We start from the raw sequence: 23,216 nt of genomic DNA on the forward strand, positions 1-23,216 counted from the left end.
TAATCTTTAATTTCTGTATGTTTCAATTTTTCGTAAAATGACATCACAAGACGACTGTTTGAAAGACAAACATTCATTGGAATTTCGTTTTCTAAAAGGCCAATTGATATTTGTTCCAACCCTGTTTTCTCGTTAATAAAATTATTTAAAGGGGTTTGTTCTTTATATTAATAATATTTCAGATTTTATGCAACGCACTTTGTAATATATGTAAATTTCTCTAATACTTATGAATAATAAATTTCTATTTGTAATATATGTACATTTCTCTAATACTTATGAATAATAAATTTCTATTATACATATTAATATGTTTACTAGTTTAATTACTTTCACTAAATTTTATAAAGTGCACGTTTATTGAAGTTTTCACACAGAAGACTTGAGTGCATTCGGCGGCTCTTCAGTTCCTTATTTATTGAGAAACATTTTTGAATAATTCCAGCAATGTAGCATAACGTCTTTGTCTTACTAAATGATGAGAATTACAAAAAAGAATGCTTTCCTAGGGAATGATGCTTAAGTGAAAGATAAAAGTTTATTGTTTTTACAAATACAAGTCTAAAAATTTCTCAGAAAAAATCTGCTCAAAGCACTGCTGTTTAACAACAAACTTATTTTCATCTCTTCCAGCTTCTCACAAAAGAAGAGTACAAAGAGGCGTAAATTTGTAAGGCTTCAAGTTAATTAGTTATCATATTACTTTGTTATTACTATAACTTCTATTTCCGTTAACTGTAACCAGTTAGAAAATTAGTTAAAGTATGTAATCGAAGGGTTAAAGAGTGTGCTTTTGGCAGCTGTTGCTGACCGTTACTCTGCTATGCATACAGACTGACACACCAGACGAAGAACCTCCGTTCCAGGTCCTCATTATACGGGACCCATTTAGAGTTCGAAACATCCATCGTCCGTGGGACATCGTTCTCGCGGGCGCAACCCCCGCAGTCCCCACCCAGCTTTTACGAAGCATTGGGCAGAACGAAAAACGTTGCTATTTTGAAACTTGTCTCCGGGCACCTTGCCTCCGGGCACCACTCCATCGGCAAAACCACATTGTAGATAGGTGCTCTGTCCACTTTGTCAGTCCCCGCCACGAGAACTGAATGGGGTCAGTCGACAAATCTTCCATATAGCTCCACCACAGCCGAAGGAACAGACAGGACTGTACCAGTACGGTCCCTGCCAAGCCTGAACCAACCCAACTACAATACTCGGGCTGTAGTCCTGTGAAGTCAAATTATATACCCCCGTAGTTGAGACTGCCTAGGTACAGATCCTAACCAGTATTTCCCAAGCATTCACCTAAGTCAACCCTCGGGGGGGGGGAATGCGTACCGACTGCATGAATTGATTAATCATCTTTATTTACGAAAAGCCTCATTAGCTTAGCGAGTGTGTAAGGCCCGAGACAAGGCTTACTCTGGCGCAAGTTCTTTCCATTTCCCTATTTAATTTGCAACGGAGATTTGATTCTTGTGTATTTTCTCGGTTTGTGTAACCGTTATGTTAATATATTAATAACCAAGCTTTATTTGTATAGAATCACATATTCATAAGAATATCAACGAGTAATAAAAATATCAAGCTTGACTTACTGCTTTCATAGCAGTGTACAAGTTCTCCCTGGAAACATCAAGGACTATATGAATATTCAGTTCTTTCCTTTGTAACTTCACTGATCGTTTGATCTTCCAGAACGTATCTCGAAATGATGAGGAATGATTAAACTTGTACAGTTTGATCTTCCATTCCTGCTTCTCGCCTTCGATTAAAAATTCCTTCATTCGAACAATTGCTAAAATGGTATACAATATAATAACTTAAAACGATAATTATGAAATGTGATTCACAGAACTTATCTAAAAAAGTATTTAACTAGAAAACATTTTGAACAGCAGCTATTTTCTTACCAAGCTTTAACTATTCGCATGTACGTGCATAAATAGTTAGTTGCCTAAAAAAAAAGGCAGGTAATTTAAAATCATTTTAGTCCAAATGAGCTTTGTCCCTGAAGGACAATTATTTTGCGATTTTGCGTTGAATCACTATAAATGTCCGTTTCACTTTTCAAACTGTTGCCACCAAATGTTAGAGTCCTGCATTATATTTGAAGAAATTAAATAATGAAAAATCTGCATAAATGTATGCATATTTCTCACATTGTGATAGAACAACGGTACCTAGAGCCATCAAATTTTAAATGACATAATCCTCCTACGAATATAGGCATGTGGAAGACCAAATTTGAAATTTAGAATTTGTTTTATTAGCGATTTCATATTTTGTAAAACTTTAACGAATTTTTGAGTAGCAAACTCAACGATTTAAAAGCGAGCAATGGCAACACTCTACGGTGGGGAAAAAAAATTTTTTTTATCTCCAGCGGGCGCGGAACTGTGTATCAGAAATTCTAAAGATATGCTCATTTTAAAATTATCTTGCGACATTGCTGCTGAACTGAATTTTATGGTTTAAGTGCAAAGAACATGATATTTAATAAATAAAGGTAACACACAAAACGTTAAAAAACGCCGGTTTGGACGCAATTTAAAATCTGAAACCTTTCAGATTTTTTTTTATTTGTAGTTTCCATAATTTGCATTATAATTAATACAAAAAATAGTTTTATTATACTCTAAATAAAATTTTGGGATTTATGAAAAACGAATCTTATAAAGAGTTTTCAAACCAGAAACGCATAAGCAAATTTCCATTTTATTTATGATTTCTGCTTTAATTCGCAGCTAAACCTTTGATAGAAATTCAAGCTTTTATAAGTTACAAACGACCATAGTATGGTCGCAACATCACTTCACGTTTTATTATAATTTCATAACACTATTCAGCCATTTAGTTATTGACTGCTGCCAGTATTGACAGAGATCTTTAATTTGTCTTTGAAACCTCAATTTATTTCATATGGATAATAAGAATTGTAATATTTAAAAATAATTTTACCATATTTTCAAATATTTTATCTTTATGTATCTGTTTTATACAACTAACAGTATAATTAATAAATGATTTTTATAAACATGTATGACAACTGTATGATAGATAAAAGCGGTTCCTAATAAGACGTATTGTATACTCTCTACTGAATAACCGTTAACAATTGAGTTTGTTAAATTTATTTTTTTTACACTGAAGTTAGTTAAAGAAATAGTTAATGACTCAATCTGAAATTAAAAACTTGATATTTTCAGCTTCGGATAATTATAAACGAATTAAAATTAAAAGCAAATCCTTCTTTGAAAACTCAGGTATAATCGTATTAAAAGTGTTTTCGTCGCTTTTTTTTTTTTTTTTTTATTTTAAGGACATTTATTATGTCCTTTAAGGACATAAAATATTTTATTTTTATTTTAAGGACATAATAAATGTCCTTAAAATGTTAGGACCTTTTTTTTTTTTTTTTTAATTTTAAGGACATTTATTATGTCCTTAAAATAAAATATTAATATATAATAAATGTCCTTAAAAAAAAATAAAAATTTCAAACAGTTTTTTTTTTTTTTTGAGTTTCTATTTAAGAAACCAAGTTATTATAACCATCGAGCTCATTTTTCTTTCAGAATTTATAAAGCATGCTTCGAATTTCTGAAAATAATCAAAGTTATGCTTTTTTATTTGTACTGGCCCACCAGCGGCCGAGCGGTAAAGTCGCTGAACACTGGTAGTTCGGTCCGAGGTTCGAATCCCGCGAACGGGCTGGCTGCATGGGTGTTTTCGTGGTTTTCCCCATGTGTAACGTGTATACGAGCCAGTTTCCCTTAGAAAGTCCTCCACGAAGGCATCCCTCCCCTTAGGCAGATAGCCCTAGTGTGCTTTGCCATAATTAACATACACATACACATACACATTATTTGTACTGATCCCTTGTTGGAAAAACATTGTTACTGAAGAGCAGTTTTTTGTCTAAAAATGTTTAATGAATTAATGTACTCTCAGAACAACGTAGAAAATTACGATAGACACCCCTTTCGCCGGGTTAACCCTCAGTCGAACTACCAGTATTCAGCAATAACATTTGCAGTGGCATTTATTCACGGTAATCATATGCATACTGAAAAGAATTTTAAATGAGCCCAACTGACAATGGAAGTAAAGAAAATACATTCATGTAATGGGATAAAAGAAAATCTGAAATTTTACTTATGTACTTTTCTGAAAAATATGCAACAAAATACAAATCAAATGGAACTAAATAAAAATTAAATACGTTGCTCCAAAAATCATGAGGAAACTTCACAATGTTTTTTATTGATATGTTTCCCTTTTCAAGAATTTACGAAAAACGTACGTCATTTCTGAAATACAGCACAGAAGACTTATTAAGATGGAATAATAAAATCTAAATTGAAGTTTTATGGTATAAATTTATTATTCTGGGTGGGGAACGGAGAATAGGGTATGACATCCCGAGTTGTATGTACGTTTCTAAAATGATTAACGATATTAAAATAACGGCCCGTAACGTCTGTAAAAACTGCATTGAAAGAAAAAGAGAATTATAACTTTCTTCTGTATAGATCCTATGTTATTCCTGTTGTTTGCCTAATTACCAGTATCTGAAGCTCAAATCTTTGTTACTCTAGCATTCATTTTTTTGTTTCTCCTTCTATAATAGTAGTATAAAAAATTTTGCGATCTTAGAAAATAATTGCTATGTGTTAAATAAAATATGTGAAAAACTGGCAATAGCGCAATAGTTTGGAATAACTATTTGTATTTAGAGTTGATACTGTAAAAACTCTAAATGACATCTGAATAAAATTAACATGTTTTTTCGAATAATTTGTAAGGATCTTAAGTTTTACTAACGTTTATTTTATTTTAAATCTTTACTATCACTTCTTATTTTGTACTTCCGGCCAGAATTAAAAGCGTTAACTTATTTATGCAAAATTTGTCTGGCGAACGCCAAGTACTTAAGTTGTGGCTTTTTGCCAAGCGAGAGAGAGGAAGGAGTTAGTCGAAGCAGGCCGCTTACCTTAGAAGTTTTACTCAGTTGCTAGTTGCCTTCCAGGCGAGAGGTTTAATCCTCGTGATAATTTTAAACGTATTGTAGTGCTAACAGTTCTCTGTACTACATACGGCTTCCTGTTAATGTAAGGCCAATCCTCCATGTTTATTATTCCAAATTTAAGTTAGAGTTTAGTTATATTTTTATATTCTTACGTTCAGACCACAAGTAGTTGGTCTCTGTATTCCGAAGTACGGAAATTATTGTAAAGAGTGAAAAATAAAGGGTTTTGTATACCCTTCCTGTGTATCCTGTCTACTTCCCACATTTATTTAACATAGCTTTAGTAAGCTCCCTGTTCCGAGTCAGGTCCTTGCATGTTCCCAAAGAAAGTAAGGCGGAACATTTAACCTGATAAATTCACAAAGAAGAGTACTTAATACCATCGTACTTCACTTGCTGCAATATTTAACAGCTCTAATCACATTTCCGTTCTGTTTTTCCTTTTGCCAAATCACTACTGACTTCTTAAAAGTAATTGTACTAATTCTTAATGGTACCACTCAGAAGCCACCAAGTAAACCTGATCTCTGCATGCTGATATCTCGAGATGAATCTGAGTCTTGTGAATGGCTGTGTGATAGATTTTTGTGATTTGGCCCATGTGTAATCTGAATACGAGGCAATTTCCTTTAAAACCCTCCTCAAGGCAGTCAACTTAGGTGAACTTTTCCTTAATTAAAGCCAACCTCCACGAAGCAATCGTTTTGTAATCTGCAAAAGTAAAAATAAAAAAAAGCTTAATGTAAATATATTTCGCTCACCTTCATCTTCTTCGTAAACCAAAAAGAATTCAGTCCATCCCCAAATCTGAATAAGACGTACAAAAGCACTGCTCAGTACATTAGGATGCGGATAAAGATTAACAGCCAAGTTTTCCCTCCTGAGTCTATAATCCCAGCGAGAATCAATGAATGGAACTTCCAAACCATCGCAGACGGACTGTACATGCATGCCGAGTAGTTCGGATTGTGGTCCTAAAACAGCAGCGACACCTTTCGCCAGAAGACCACAGCCTACAAGAAAATTAATTGCACATTTCATGTTAGAATTCAACATGCCAATAATTTTGAAAGTACTGACATTTTAAATTTATATTATTACCAGGTGAGGTCGATGTAAAAAATGTTGTTCTTGTGAAGTGTCAAATGTCTTGTGAAATGTTGTCAGAAAATGATGTTCTTGTGAAGATATTTTTCCTCTCGTTCCATAACTCTCACATTTGTTGTCTTGCGCACAGAGTGTTACGTATTACCAACCAATGGTCCTATGGATTACTGAAACCTGGTATTTTCACCGGGGTTTAAGTTTCGACAAACGAATTGGCTGTAGGGGCATTTTCGTGGTTTTCTCCACGCATAACATGAATACAAGGCATTTTCATATTAAGGGAAGGCTATTATGAAGGTTACTATGAAGGCATACTTTCTCTCATACAGGAACAATGGAAAGGCTGCATGCACGTGAAAGTTAAAATAAGAAGCAAGAAATTATAATAGGCAACAATTATTCTATTTGAAAAACACGTGGCATTACATAAAAGAATAGTGAATTATGGAATCGATTATGCGCAAAAAGACAGATATCAGGCTTTTAAAAATAGTTACAGCAAAAGGTTCCCAAACAGAATCGTCAAGGAATTTTTAGTCATAATGCTGTCACTTTAAATTGAAAATATGCTGCCCGAGCATGCTGATTTGTGATGATATGCTTAATCGGAATGAAATATCCATTAAATCAAGATTCTTTGCTTGACGTTATGCTAATAAAACGGACAGAACTCGTTAAATCAAGAAGATTATTAAATGCGCATTCTTTAAATTAGAACTCGACAATATTTTCAACTTGAATGTTTTTTTTTTTGGGGGGGGAGAGGTATAATTTTGTCAAACTAAAAGAAAAACACTTTACATAGTCATTATTGAGATATGGTATCCAATCAAATATTTGGATAAAAAAGAAAACAAGGAGACAAGATAATATTCATTTAATGAGGTAATTTGCAGTAAATTTTAAAACTTATGTATATACATATGGATATAAATAACCAACTCAGAGTGGTAACATATAAAACAGCCGACAGATTTGCGTCAATATTTAAGAAATTTTTAATTGTGTTACGTTTTCTAAGAAGCTAGTATTTAATCCTACATTGAGATACTTTTGGGAAGAAATATCTTTTCCTTGTTTTCTTTTCCAGCACAAAGCATATTTCTTTTGCAGACTAAGCTTAAATTTATCAGTTTGGAAACTATCCAATTTCATGGAAACAATACTGCTCTCTCTTTTTTTCGCTTAGAGGGCATTAAACTCTGGGCATCAAAACCGACTATTCTTATGATTTTTACAGCATCGTTTTATTCCTGAGCAGAAAAAGACACTAAATCATCTGGAAAAGACATTAAATCTATCTCGTATATGTCGTAATAATTTTCTTTATTTTTGGCGAATTTCTTGTGAAAGACGCTGAAAAAAATGTGTAAACGCGATTCACAGTTTTTTCCCCTTTAAAAAAATTACCAGCCTCCTCAAGCAGTAACATTATTTTTAGGTTTCGGATCGTCATACAGTACTCCAGAAACTACGTCGAAGAATTTTTTTTTCCAAAACGCGGGGGGCCATCTATTTTAGTCTGGAATTACACTTTTCTATTGATGTCATCTTATTGTATTCAGAAGATACAGCAGCATAAACAACTAAGCTTCAATATATTTACTTTTAATAACTAAATGTAATTTTCTTTGGTAAAGAAGAACAAAGGAAATTCTGTGTTGTTACTAAACCGAATTACGGATCATAAAATATTATTCTGTGTCATTTTTTTCACAATAATATTTTTCGTTAAGTAAAATTGTCAACATTAAATAAAATGTGAAAACGTTATTTGAGCATCAGCAATGTATGCGGAATAAAAACTTTTTATGCGATGCAGTTTTTCTTTTCTTCTTTCTCTCTTCTCTCACCTTCTTTACACAAGCTTCTTGTTACTTAAATATTTATCTGATGGCAGCATTTTATAATGTATTATCACATATCACAAGTTTGCAATGTTACTAGATACTCCGAAGATTTTCTACATATATCTATACTCTTTCTACATGTATCTATACTATATCTAACTTGCCCTTAGAAAGTTTATACATATTTTGAACGATTTTAAAAACATGCTTATTTAAGAGGGAGATATATTAAAGGAAAACAATGCGTATGTGCTGGTAGAGGAAACTAAACTGTATGCATTTAGAAAGTAATGCTTTACGAATATATATAGCATGAAAGTTTAATTAAGCCTGAAATTTTTCTTAATATAGCATGGAATTTTTCTTAGAAATGAGAAGCGTTAAATTTTGGTTTAACCATCAAAGCTACTCTTAGCCATTTTTGATATATGTCTATATTGTTGTAAACTTAGATGTAATGATGTAGAAATATTGATTGCATTACTAAGATCCGTAATGAAGAGAAACTTGGCAGATGAGGCAGATTAAATATTCATTTTTGTTTCAATTGATATTTGTGGCCACAATTCACTTTGAATTCTTTAATCGTGCTTATTTCCAGAATATTTACCTTTCTTCTATTACTGCCGTGCTGATTTCTTCTTACCGCAACGTCTTAGTGGCAACTGCGTAGTTATACAATATTGAAGTTAATTCAGGTTTCGGTTCTCGAAATTTTGAGTTCCGAATTAGCTATATCATTATCGTTATGTAAAAGTAATTAATCTGGAAATAAAGCAATCTAGAAAACATTATTACTTTTATTAGAATACACAGGGGAGAAATAACCAAATTAAAACGAAGAATTAGGGAGCTATTGCTATTTTAAATTATTATTTTGATTTACATATTTTTGTCTTACATATCTTTCTTTCAGAGGAACAGGCCGACAGAGAAGTATTTTTAGAGATAAAACATTAAAGCATTAGCAAATGGAGAGAAACATAATTTGAAAAATACAAATCATAAAATTTTGACACAAAATAATTATTTAAATAAATGAAAAAATCTAAACTTTGACAATATTTTAAAGTCCTTTCGTTCCAGAACTCTCTGTATTTTAGAGTTCACATAATCATATTTTTTCAGTGAAAGCGTTTCAAAACTTTTCGCACAGTATCACAAATATATACATTTTTATCCACCCATTTACTTATTTTGGATAATTACAAAAAATTTCTAAATTTTGTAACTAATTTTCATTATGATAACTTGTATTTTAACATTATTTGTAAATGCATTTTTGAAATGCTGTTATTATATTTACAATTTTCTTATACTACACAAAACTAAAGACTCCATAACTCTTTCCTACTACAAACATTTCCATCTATTAGGCATATCTACTTAAACTGACTGTTTGAGTATTAGTGGTTAAGGAATACTCGGCAGGTACTACTAAAAGCTGCCAGTCCGGTATGGTAACTGGCCTTTTTGAACTGCAGTAAAACATTCAGCTATATATATATATAAAAAATACAATCGCATTCCATTATATGAAAAAAATAGAAATAAAAATAATTCTATACAAAAGAATTGCATTTTTTCATAAAGTGCGAGCCTTCAAAGTTTATACTGTATGAGGAGGGTAAAAGGATCGTTTGTACAGAGGTAAAATTTAGCCTTTGTTTTTGAACCAGTACTTCCTCAACATATTCATTCTTTACATATTAACATACAATTATTTATCAATTCTGTGTTATACAATTATAGATTAACTACAATATTCATTTGTCAAAATTTCTCAAATTAGTTTTACTTTTCAATTACGTTAGTCATAAAAGTCAAATTGTTTATAATAATTTTTTCTGAAGGACTGGGTCTTTCCATTTCCTGCTTGCTTACGTAATACTTCTGCGCTGCGACAGCTCTTATCGGATCACTAAAACAGAGTTTAATCAAAGAAATCAAGTTTATAAATACAACTGCTATTATCGAGCAACACTTTTTTCCACTTCGCTTTGTTGGAGCTAAGATGTTTTCGCTTTGCTGCTCCGCTTCCTCCTTTGTCTGAAAAAATATGATATGTTACGAAAAACTGTAGGTTGCTTATGTTACCCATAGTGATACGTAAACGAGAATATGTGTTTAGAATTATTCATCAAGAAATAAAATTGCGCCTTGTTGTCTACGCCAACGCCTGCAAATTTCCTCTATTTCGCATTCCATTTGCATGCCAGCCACATCTATAACCATGTCGCCCATGATTAAAAATAACTAGTGTGTTCTGTCCCAGGCATCCTAAACTTATTATAATTAACAGAAGTTCTCCCTGAATTATATATATATGTGTAAATCAGCTTCATAATTTAATTTGGTAATAGCTTCTTAATTCCTCATTTTTAATTTGGGTATTTCTCTTCGTATTCTAAAAAGCGTAATACATTTTCTGGACTGCGTCATTTCTAGATCAATCTACATCACATGGCTTGCTTGACGCTATTGATATAGCTGATTCAGAACCTAAATGCAAAAATTTGAGAACAGAAAACGTTCTAAGCTAAACCAAAACCTTTATTGATGAGCTTCCATATAAGACAACTGCACACTTTTGCTTGTACCTTTCGGCCGCTTGGACGCTATTTCATTCCGCTGTCTTCCTATCGCAACAGTATCAAAAATGTAAATGTTCTTGAATAGGCACGATTAGAGTGCCAAATAAATTATGGTCACAAATATCAATTGAAATAAAAATGAAATTTAATCCATCTCGACTGCTAAGTTTCCTAGTCATTACAGATCCAACATTTTAACATTCTGCACTATCAGAATTCTTCCTTTTCAATATAGATCTGTGTTCTATGCTATCTACATGCTGCGCCATCGGTATTTCACGTTTCTACGTCTCAGTGTTTCTACATCAGTACTTCTAAATTTGTTTTCATTACACACACATATATAAATATATATATATGTGTCAATGAAATCTTTATTGCCAAGGTATACATACTACACTTGTTTAAACTGTATCGTGTCATATGTACATTTATTTTTAACTGGCATAATATTTTCAATGTAATTTACTGCAAATATATTAGTCCGTACGTATGTATTCATCATTACTGTAAACTACTCCATTTTTATCATCCTATACTGTATTTTTATCATACTGTACTGTATTTTTCCTATACTGTATTTTTAACATGCTGCACTGTATTTTTATCATCCTATAATCTCTCTATAATTATATGTTTGATGTCTTCAGGAATTTATCCTCGCGCTGTATCGTCTATTAAGTATAATTATATATCACTTGTTAGAAGTCTTATACAATAACATATATCACTTCTTAATTACTTAATTCTTAAATATTACGTTAATTCTTAATTCTTAACTATTATGTTAAATGTATCGTAACCTGTTATTTACACAAATGCAACAATTTTTACTGCCAAGATATACTACAATTGTTTGTAATCAATAATTCATTTTCAATTATGTACTCGCGTATTTGAATTATTGTTGTCTTAAGGGTTCTCTAGATCATGGTGGACGTGGTGCTATACTAATTAACCGTATGGTAGAGGCATAGTGCCCACGTTCACCGTTCCTTATCCTTATCCTTATATATTTATATGTGTGCTGGCAACCAGTTTATAGATAGATCGGGAAAAATAACAAAATTTTTCACTGATGGTTCTATAAATAACATATAACAATATGAAGCGTATATTGCCCTATTTCCACACCTCCAGTACAGGCAAGGTGCAATCTGCGCGCTGCCTTTCATAAAAACAGCATAAATTAAAGTCAGAACAAATTTATTTTGCTTTTTATATAAAAAAGGAATCTGATAAAGCCTTTTAGTTGCTAGTTTTTAATTTTAATCTTGCCTGTAATGCTCATTTAGCAAAACAAATACATTGTTATTTGATGCAATATTAACTTTGCTGAGAAAACCTTAATTAAAATGTTGATGAAAATACAACACTGGAATTCATGTTTGACAAGTTAATAAATAAAATATACTTTAAAGTAATAAACTTTAAAATTCTCTGATAATTCCTATAAAAAAATATGTAATCTTTGTTGCAGTTTTCAACAATACCTTTCTTATCTTAATTTTAAAAAGGATACAGATTTAATGCATTGTTTGATAATTCAGATTACAGCATTTTAATAAAATCAAAGAAACAATTATTTCGAAGAAAATCTGGGAATTAGTCGAATGCATATATAAGAAAAAAACACATGCTATTTAAAATAAATCATAAATAACGTGCTAATCTGATTTCAAACCTTCCCTAAGCCCATTTCCCAAGATATGTGTTGCTACAATAAATAAAAAACTTCAATTCATAGTTAATTAAGACTAAAAGCAAAATATCCCATGGAGAATCAACTTTGATTAAAAATTTTAATGTAAATCAAGTGAGTTCCGGACAAATGTAGAATCTCAGAGATCTAACTCAGTGACTTTCTTATTTTGTAGAAAATGTAGATCTCAGGTAGGAGATCACAGTTTTCACAAACTGTATTTTTTGCATAAAAAGAACAATAAAAATATTTAATTATACATGGTAGTCATAAAAACACTTCCCCGATATATGAAACTCCGGCGGCTTATCCGCTCAACCAATCCAAATGAAATTTCAGGTATCGCTATTTGAAGGTGACAGCTCAAGATTATGATGATTTAAAACAACAGAGCTCTCATGGTTACGGTTTCAGTGAAAACATTTCGAAATTTTTGAATAGCAACACATACTTTTTCCTGCTCAAATTGAGTAGCACATTGAAAAATGATAAAATGTGTCAGAACGATACACGTATGAGGAAAATTGGCAGCGTAAAACATTTGCAAACAAAAGCACTGTAAAGTACCATGAGACATGAAAGGAGACATGAGAGGAGATGGGAAAAAAACTTTATTGGGATTACAATTTTTTAACGTTCAAACCTTCGCAGACGATAACGCAATGCATGCCGGATATTACTGACAACAACGACGAATATAACATCGAAGCAGAAATCCGTATAACTTCATATTTTATGGAATCTTTCAACAATCTTTGACAAATCTCATGGATATAATGGGTACATTTTGGACTACAGATAACCCCAGAACTAGAAAGCCATTGGAGTGAAGTCTCTGAATCGCTGTGGCCATGAAAGTGCTAAGTTACGGGATATGGCTCTATTTCCAAAGCGCTGGTGCAGCCACTAAACTAAACTAAACTTGGGGAACACATGTGGCGACGTATGGAGGAGCACTATCATGCATCCATACATTGTCATTAATGACATTTCGCTACTGCAATTCCGGGACTACGTAATTCTGAAACATTGTTTTATATCAAGCACTTTTGATGCGGCATGTTTTTATACTTGCGAAAGTGACCTCTTTGAAGAAATGCAGATCGAGAAGGAATGTACTTGCGATTCCGCACCAACACAGTCACTTTAACTTCGTGTAAAAGCGCTGGAGCTACAAAATGATACAAATGATTATGCGAAAATTCACTTAAATATTTTATGGTCAGAAATGCACGTCTGCGATGTTTTCATCATTTAATTATTTATAAGCATGATGTGATGTTTCCGACATTTCCCCTTGCGTTATTTTCCCCGCGATGCCTTCGGTGGACACCCCCAGGTTATTGTAAAAAATTTTACGCTTCATGTTAATTCTTAGATAACTATAAAATAATCATAATAATGGCAATTAAATAATACATCAGAAATAGTTTTCATATTATAACAGATTTCTACAAAATGTCCTCAGATTTTCAACAAAAACTTTTAAAATGTAAAATTATATTCATACAATACTGAGGTGCTCACAGATTTTCGTGGCAGTAAAGCTATTATCTGAATGTAGCCTTTCTACCATGGCAATCATTCTTGAGTTTATGAGCAATGATTCATCTGTATTGAGTCTGTCGATAGCAACTCTAAAAGCCAGTTCCACCTCATCATCATCAGCTTCGAAGATGCCACCTGAAAAAGATACATTATTTTTAGAAAATTCAGCAACTTTATAATTTGAACGAAAGGTTGTAAATTTCAAACATGGTACCAAAATAAATGAAAAATGAAAAAGAAGAAAGTGAAATCTCTTCTGTTTTTTTTTTTTTTTTTTTTTTTTTTTTTGCTCTTCTAACATTGCTTTTTATTTCCATTAAGTGCGTGGAATTTACGATTTCGACATAGCTTTTTAAAAACTTTCACTACTTATATATGTGGGAAATCATAACATCCAGTGCCGAATTAGAATACCAGATGACGTCATCCGTACAGCCCAGCGCAGTAAGAATCGCTCCAGACAGCGTTGAGACCTGGTCGAGAGCGGAGGGCAGACGTGAGCAGACGGCTCACGCGTCTTCAAGAGTTTATGGATTTAGATTGTGCTTTTGATGTTATGCCTTTAGCTGTGATGACTCTAGACGATCATACTATTTAAATGTTTGTGTAAAAAGACTACATCATTATGTTAATCCTGCATACCGTTAACTTCATCTTTATTTACCTTTTCTTATTTACTTTTATTTCTTTCTATTAAATAAACCATTTAAATATTACTTCGTGCTCTTATGCCGTGAATTAAGTCAAATTCTACAAAAAAAGTTTGGCGACCAATCGTGCGGCCTTGAATTCCAAAATGTGCGAGTAGTAGAACTGTGCTTTGAACTGTGAACTGAGGGAACTGTTCTCACAAGTTATTCGATTTATTGGATTACTCGTATAAAGTGTGGATTACCCCAATTGACGACGATCATCTGTCGGGTGAGTACAAAACTTTCTTTCCAATATGAAGTTAGTATAAATTCCAGAATTGGAAGCAGCTTTAAAGAATAGAAAAAGTTCTGAAATCAAAAGTTTGCATAAGCTTATTTTTAATACTGATGGAGACCGAAATAACCGGAAAAGATTACGTGAATTTTCTGGCTTTATATTTAAACCAGATTCTGAAGAATTTAATAAGAAAATAGATGCAGAGCAGAATAGTTTTACTTTGAATGAGTTAATTAAAGTTTGCAATGTATTGTGCATAAATTCAGGTTTGAAATCGGAAGTAGTAACCCGAATTGTCTCTTTCCTATGTGATTTATCTGTACTATTTGAAAATATTTTGCATGAAGAAAATAGTGATATTGAAGATGAAAATATTAATAAAATTTCTGAAGTAATGCTTGATGATAATCAAAGAGACAATCCTGGTTTTAATGAGTCTACAACAACAGTAAACAACAGTAACAACAGTATTCAGCAATTCAAGTAAACAACAGTATGCAGCAATTCAAGATCATTTTAAACCTCATCTTAGTTTTTCTGATTTTGAAAGTATTGTTAATCCTTTTCCTGGTAATGCATATGAAAATGTTGATAAATGGATTGATGAATTTGAAGATGTTATAAACTCTTTGAAATTAAGTGATTTGCATAAATTAGTTTTTGCTAAAAGATCGTTAAAAGGTAAAGCGAAACTATTTATTCAGAGTGAACCTAAAGTTAATGACTGGTGTAAGTTAAAAAAGCTTTTGAAATCTGAATATGGTAAATCTTTTAATTCTGCTGAATTGCATGAAATGTTATGTAAGCGTAAATTAATGCCTAATGAATCTTTAGATGAGTATTTTTTGAAAATGAAAGAAATGTGTTCGCGAGGTAACATTGAAGATGCTGCATTAATTAAATATGTTATTGATGGTATTCCCGATTCTGTGGTTAGGAAAACTATACTATATGGTTGCGAAACAATAACTGAATTTAAACAAAAGCTTAAAATTTATGATAAAATGAGATCGGACAATGATAAGTTTAAAAATCCAAAACCGAAAGTAGACACTCAAGTTAAAGATAGAAGTAAGCCTGCCTCATCTAATCGAAATCAATCTAACGTTAATAAGGTCAAATGTTTTAATTGCCAGGAATTTGGGCATCTTTCAAAGCATTGTGTAAACAAATCAAAGGGTGTAAAATGTATAAAATGTAAGAAGTTCGGGAATTATTTAACGGACTGTCCAGAGCGGAACCCCGAGACACAACAAGTAGCTTTATTACAACGAATTTCCGACAAGGATAGAATTATGAAGACTGTAGAAATAAATAATCATTTAGTTAATAGTTTAGTTGACACTGGCTCAGATGTAACGATATGCAGCGAAGAGTTACACAAGCAGATTGGTTCTCCTAATTTAAATTGTAGCGATATCACATTAAACGGAATTGAATCAAAGCAAACGTACCCCATCGGCTTTTTTATTTCTGATATTTCAATTGATAGTTTTTTACTTCGTACGAAAATTTATGTTGTTAAGTCATTATGTAATTAAATTGTATTAGGTTTGGATGTATTGAATCAGTTTAACTTCTCTTTTACCGAGAATGGCCTTCAAATAATTTCTCATCGGAATAAAAGTAATGTAAACTTGATAACTGCTGCGTCATCTCGAAATTCTAACGTTCGTTGCGTTATGGGAAATTTGAATATTGCTATGTCATTGAAGAATGTTTATGATCCTTCTCAATCGTCTGGCGTCTCTGTTAATGTAAACAAAAGTCCCGAAAGCGGAAGTAGCTCGACGTTTAATTACCTTTCACATGTGGTAAATGCTATTTCTGTCAACGAGATTGATTTATCTCATATTTCGAATGCAGAACATAAAGAAAGACTGTGTAACTTAATTAATTCGCACCAACCTCGGAAAAATGGACAATCTGACTTGAAGATGCAAATAAATTTATGCGATGAAATTCCGGTCTGTAAAAATAGAAGATGCATGTCTTTCGCGGAGCAAAAAAATTTTTGACGATCAAATTACGGAATGGTTGAAAGAGGGCATAATAAAGCCTAGCAATTCTAATTATTCGGCGCCTATTGTTTTGTGTAACAAGCGTAATAATTCGAAACGTTTATGCATTGACTATCGGAAATTAAATAAGAAGATTATTAAAGACAAATTTCCACTGCCTTTAATTTCGGAAGTACTTGATCGTTTAGAACAGTCAAAAGTCTTCACGACACTAGATTTGAAAAATGGCTTTTTCCATGTAGACATAGATGAAAATTGCACCAAATATACCGCATTTGTAACACATAATGGTATTTACGAATTTCTTAAAGCTCCTTTTGGTTTATGTATTAGTCCAAATGTTTTTCAAAGGTATATTTATTCAGTATTTCGTGACTTGCTAGATGAAGGTGTACTAATTATTTATATGGATGATATAGTCATACCGGCCAATGATGAAGTTGAATGTTTAGACAAATTAGAAAGAGTATTCAAAACTGCTTCGGAATATGGGTTACAAATAAATTTCAAAAAGTGGCAATTCTTAAAACGTAAAATTGAATTTTTGGGACATGTAATCGAAAACGGAACTATTCGACCATCACCTTCCAAAACTGTTGCTGTTCGAAACTTTCCACAACCGCGTAACTGTAAACAACTACAAAGCTTTTTAGGACTAACGGGATATTTTCGTAAATTCATTCCTCAGTATGATAAAATAGCTAAACCTCTTAGTGACTTACTTAGAAAAGGTATTGGTTTTAAGTTCGATTCCGAACAACAGGAAGCGTTTTGGAGATTAAAAGAAATTCTCTCTCAAGCACCTGTTCTACGCATATTTAGGCAAGGATATCCATTAGAACTCCATACTGATGCTAGTAGTCAAGGCTTTGGTGCGGTATTACTCCAATTGTCTGATGATGGTAATTATCACCCAATCCAGTATATGAGTAAGAAGACTTCACCGCAGCAAGAGAAACTCTGTAGTTACGAATTAGAATCCCTTGCAGTTATAGAAGCCCTGAAGAAATTTCGAAACTATTTGTTAGGCTCCAAATTCAAAATTGTAACTGATTGTAGTGCTTTTCAGAAAACTTTAGATAAGAAAGATTTAACTCCTAAAATTGCGAGATGGGCAATGTTTATTGAAGAATTCGATTATGAAATTGTACATCTTTCAGGAAGCAAAATGAAACATGCTGATGCTTTAAGTAGAAATGCTGTAATTTTAACATCATACACATCCGATGTAACTGAGAAGATTCGGTTAGTACAACAACAGAATGGAGATGAACATGTGAAATTGATCAAGAATTTAGTTGAGAAGGGAGAAGGAAATGGATTCTTCGTGAGAAATGATATTTTGTACAAATTTGAAAATGGTAAAGATCTTCTAGTAGTGCCAGAATCCTTACAGAACGAAATCATACAGAAGGTACATAAAAAAGGTCACTTTGCTGTAGATAAAACTGTGAATGCCGTAGAGCAAGAATTCTATATTCCCAGACTGAAATGCAAAGTTGAAAAGGTAATTGCTAACTGTATAGAATGTATACTGTACAACAAGAAGCAAGGAAAAGCAGAAGGATTTCTTCATCCTGTACCGAAAGAAAACGTTCCCTTGAGTACGTATCATATCTACTTTATTGGACCTCTTCCATCAACGAACAAGAGATACCAACACATTCTGACTATTGTTGATGCTTTTACGAAATTTACTTGGTTCTATCCAGTGAAATCACCAACTACGCAAGACGTTATTTCAAAATTGAAGCAACAACAGACTGTATTTGGAAATCCAGCCAGAATCATTTCAGATCGAGGTAGTGCCTTTACATCGAAAGAATTTTCAGCGTATTGTACTGAAGAGGAATAGAACATGTCAAAATTACTACCGGTATTCCAAGAGGTAACGGACAAATTGAGCGAATTCATAGAATTTTGATTCCTGTTTTGTCAAAATTATCACATGAAGATTCAACGAAATGGTTTAAGTATGTTCCAGATGTTCAGAGAATAATCAACAGTACAACTACGAGAAGTACGAAATATTCACCGTTTGAGCTTCTCATAGGCACGAAAATGAAGAACAAAGAAGATTTGAGAATTAGTGAGATATTGAATGAAGAATATCTAAAACAATTCATGCAAGAACGTGATGAAATGAGAGAAGATGCGAAAAACAACATTTTGAAGATACAAGAAGAGAACCGTAAACAATTCAACAAGAAACGAAAGAAACCGAAACTATACAAGATTGGCGACTTGGTAGCCATTCAGAGAACTCAATATGGGACTGGTTTGAAACTACGACCTAAATTTCATGGACCGTATAAAATCATAGCTGTAAGATCAAATGACAGATATGAAGTCGAGAAAGTAGGATGCCATGAAGGACCGAATTTGACATCTACTGCGGCTGACCATAAGAAGCCATGGTCAAATTGATTTGATGTTTGTATCAGCTGAAAACCTAAGGACCTGATACTCTCTCTTTTTATTATTATTATTATTATTATTATTATTATCTTTGCAGGTACATGATGGTGATGTCCATTCAACAGACATCGAGGACGATGCCTCTTCAGGCTGGCCGAAGTTGTGGGAAGCGCAGTAAGAATCGCTCCAGACAGCGCTGAGACCTGGTCGAGAGCGGAGGGCAGACGTGAGCAGACGGCTCACGCGTCTTCAAGAGTTTATGAATTTAGATTGTGCTTTTGATGTTATGCCTTTAGCTGTGATGACTCTAAACGATCATTCTATTTAAATGTTTGTGTAAAAGGACTACATCATTATGTTAATCCTGCATACCGTTAACTTCATCTTTATTTACCTTTTCTTATTTACTTTTATTTCTTTCTATTAAATAAACCATTTAAATATTACTTCGTGCTCTCATGCTGTGAATTAAGTCAAATTCTACATATATCACTGAAGATTTCTGTCTAACCGCAAATGCAAGAAATTCTCCGTGCTTTTTTTATAGTTTTCACTTATACTTTTTTTATAGTTTTCACATAATACCACCTCAGTGTGAGCGTATCTTTTTCAAATCACTTTAACATTGAGAATATAAACTGCATATTTCCATAATAATCTAACTATGTTTTTCCATAACAATGTTTAAACTTGCTGTAGATTAAGATCAGAATTACAACTTGATGAAAATATTAGCAGCGCTAACGTTACTTCCGAAAAACCATTCATGAGAATGCTGTATTTTTATTGATCATTGTACGTAAATTAGAGGAAAAAACATGTTCCAATCTCTGATTATTTTAATTAAACCTCACTTGTTGAAGATTTAATTCTGAATTATACGAATCTCGAATAGGTATTGTAAAACAGAATTAGTGACCATACTCACTCTAAATTAAGGTTGCCTTAGAGAATTATGCAACCTTTCAGAAATTCTTAAGGAAGGTTTTAAATTACTTTAATAGCATTAAAAGATTAATTTATCAAGCAATGTTGAAAACGAAGTGTAACATTAAGAAGAGAAAATTAATAAAGGAACGAATAAAATCGTATGATAAATTTGAAAATGAAAATCGAGAATAATATGATCTTGTTATGTGTATAGGAGAAGTAAATGTTAATAAATGTATTTTAACATAATAAATTTATTATGTTAAAATATATTATTATTAATTTATATTTAATTTTAACATGTTACTAAATACATTTTTTATACATGAAAATTTCAAAAATCACCTAAGATGCTGCTGTTGCATAAGAGAAATATTTACATAAAAAAGGCATTTTTAAATAAATAAGCTTTTATTTAAAAATCATAAAACGATTAATGAAATATAAAAAGAAAAAATAATTTATCATAGAATTAACGGAAGCGAGAAATTAAATGATTACTTTTACGAAATTCATCTGTAATTTTCTATCACGAGTAATAAAAGCGTGGAAAGCATTTGATAAATTTAGAAAGATATGGCTTATACTTTTGATAAATGCAATTCAGTTCCTAGATTACTTTATTGAGCGCCTAAGTTTTTATTATTCGTGATTGGTATCTAAATATTAATATTGTCTCCATCCTTAAATCCGTGTAAGCCAAATCTTTTATTATAATATGCAAACAGGAAAGATTCATCTTAATGATGAAAAAGGCCTTAGCGCGTGTTACTGGTTTCTGCAGTATTTCTAATGTTACCACATTTTCACAATGCTTTCTTTAAATTAATTGCCGACATAGCTAATAAAGGACTCGATTGACAGAGGTCTGGTAAATGAGGAGTTTCTTGTATTAATATGTGTTAATTTGGATTAAGATAGATGGGACATAATGTAACAAATTGTAGAGGTCATGAAATAAAAGGAAATTTTAGATTATGATATATGTTAGTAGAAGAATGTTATCTAACGAAAGATTTGTCCAATATACACTTTTAAATGTGCCCTAAATACAGTATAAGGTATTTCTCCCGCCTTCGTGGTGCAATAGCCAGCACACTCTGCATGTATTCGAGAGGTCCGAGGTTCGAGTCCCGGAGAGGGCACTGCTCATTTTCATGTCTCCTGCTTCGAAATATCCTAATGATTCTACCGTGGCGCCCGAACTGAAAATAAAGATGGTCGATGAAGACTCTTCACCACCAGTATTTGGCGGTTTGGTCCCCTTAATCCCCAGTCGCCCTATAAAAGAGGGATTACATAAGGTATCTCTTACGCCTTCCTAGCATGCCTTCGTGGAGTAATGGTCAGCACACTAGGCGCGTAATCGAAAGGTCCGAGGTTCCATTCCTGGAGAAGGCATTCCTCCCTTTTCATGTCAATTGCTTCGAAATAACTTAATGTCTCTAAAGCAGGTTGAATATTCATAGTATGATGGATAGTGACTAAATATGCATTCAAAATTAGAATAAGTATGTTTAATTTAGCATCAGTTATGTTTCTGCTTCCGAGCAAAGGAGAAGTATATAAAATTGGTAGTGTGCTAATACATAGCAATTCTTGAGCATTTCAGATTTTGCAAGACAGTATTGAGCGTATATGGTTGAATATCATCTTCAATATAATGTAATATTATTATCAATATAATATTGCAAGATGATATTGAGCGTGACGTATTGACGTGAAGAGCTTAAGTACTGGAGCTCAGGTATAATAGTTTACAGGGCTGAAAAAAAAAAGGAAAAATGTATTTTCATCATATTACTGATTAAAAAACGTATAAATCAACATAAATCGTAAAAACGTACTTCGAGTTTGGTTAGGATTAAAAATAAGGAGACTATGTTTCGTAACTATAGCTACCTCCACAATTCTTAGCTAATTCTACCTCTACGTCCATAATTAGCATAATCATAAAAGAAACTGCAAAACTGGAATGCAATTTTCTCATTCCCACTGGAAGGAGTCCTAAAGAAACTACCATATTTTAGAGATATTATCCGCTTAGCCTTTTGTAAGCCTCATCTTACATTTCGCAGATAATAAATACACGAATCTCGTAGGTGTCTCGTGAAAAAAATTTAGTGAAAATACAGAAATGATTGTATTGCTTTTTCAATTTATTCTAGTTTAAAATAATTATTACTTCTTAAAATATGCATAGTATGTATTATACAGTCGAGGCTTTTTACCCTAAATTAAGATGTTTCCTTTTAATTAGCTCAATAAAATTTTCACGTTTAATTATTGAAACCAGAACTGTACAATACTAAGGAACAACTTCGGTTATCGGAATTAGTTTCAAACGTCAAGTAATACATTCTAAGCAGAGTCGCTCTAAATAAATGTAAGAAAAAAAAATCTTAACGGTTTCAGATTTTAAATTACGTCCAAAGGGGTGTTTTCTCAACGCTTTGTGTGTTACCTTTATTTATTAAATATCATGTTCTTTGCACTTAAACCATAAATTTCAGTTCAACAGAAATGTTGCAAAATAATTTTAAAATCAGCATATCTTTAGAATTTCCGATGCACATTTCCTGCAGATAAAAAGGTTTTTTTTCCTTCGTAGAGTGTTGCCATTGCTCTCTTTCAAATTGTTGAGTTTGTTACTCAAAAACTCGTTAAAGTTTTACAAAATATGAAATCGATAATAAAAAAATTCCAATTTTCAAATTTGGTCTTCCACATGAGCATATTCGTAGGAGGATTACGTCATTCAAAATTCGATGGTTCTATGTACCGTTGTTTTATCACAATGCGAGAAATATACATACCTTTATTCAGATTTTTTATTATTTAATTTCTTCAACTATAATACAGGACTCTAGCATTTGGTGACAACAGTTTGAAAAGTGAAACGGACATTTATAGTGAACCAACGCAAAATCGCAAAGCGAAAGCAGTAGGCCCTTTGAAATATTAATGGAAATAATTATTTATAATTCTTTAGCAGTTAGCATAAATTGAAAAAAGCATTATAACTATGAATGGGGGGAGGGAGTAAAATAATCAACGTTAATGAAAGTCTATTAAAATTGTGTT

At 32.4% G+C, this 23,216-nt stretch overlaps 1 protein-coding gene across 4 annotated transcripts in view; it reads right to left on the minus strand.

The window, feature by feature from the left end:
• The window catches only part of LOC118200612 (glutamate receptor ionotropic, kainate 2-like), an 82,514-nt gene that overhangs the window by 52,045 nt on the left and 7,253 nt on the right, over nucleotides 1–23,216 (minus strand). For 3 of the 4 annotated variants that reach the window (XM_085815292.1, XM_085815281.1, XM_085815288.1), the window contains 3 exons: nucleotides 13,813–13,968; nucleotides 5,794–6,045; nucleotides 1,599–1,798 (listed from right to left, as the gene is read on the minus strand). In XM_085815292.1, the coding sequence (XP_085671418.1) occupies nucleotides 1,599–1,798; nucleotides 5,794–6,045; nucleotides 13,813–13,968 (608 nt within the window). The remainder of the gene's footprint in view (nucleotides 1–1,598; nucleotides 1,799–5,793; nucleotides 6,046–13,812; nucleotides 13,969–23,216) is intronic. The other variant, XM_085815298.1, reaches the window with a different exon arrangement.

Source organism: Stegodyphus dumicola, chromosome 1 (assembly GCF_044657685.1).
Source record: "Stegodyphus dumicola isolate Sdum_Otavi_A_Nest chromosome 1, ASM4465768v1".
In the NCBI taxonomy this organism is placed as follows: domain Eukaryota; kingdom Metazoa; phylum Arthropoda; class Arachnida; order Araneae; family Eresidae; genus Stegodyphus; species Stegodyphus dumicola.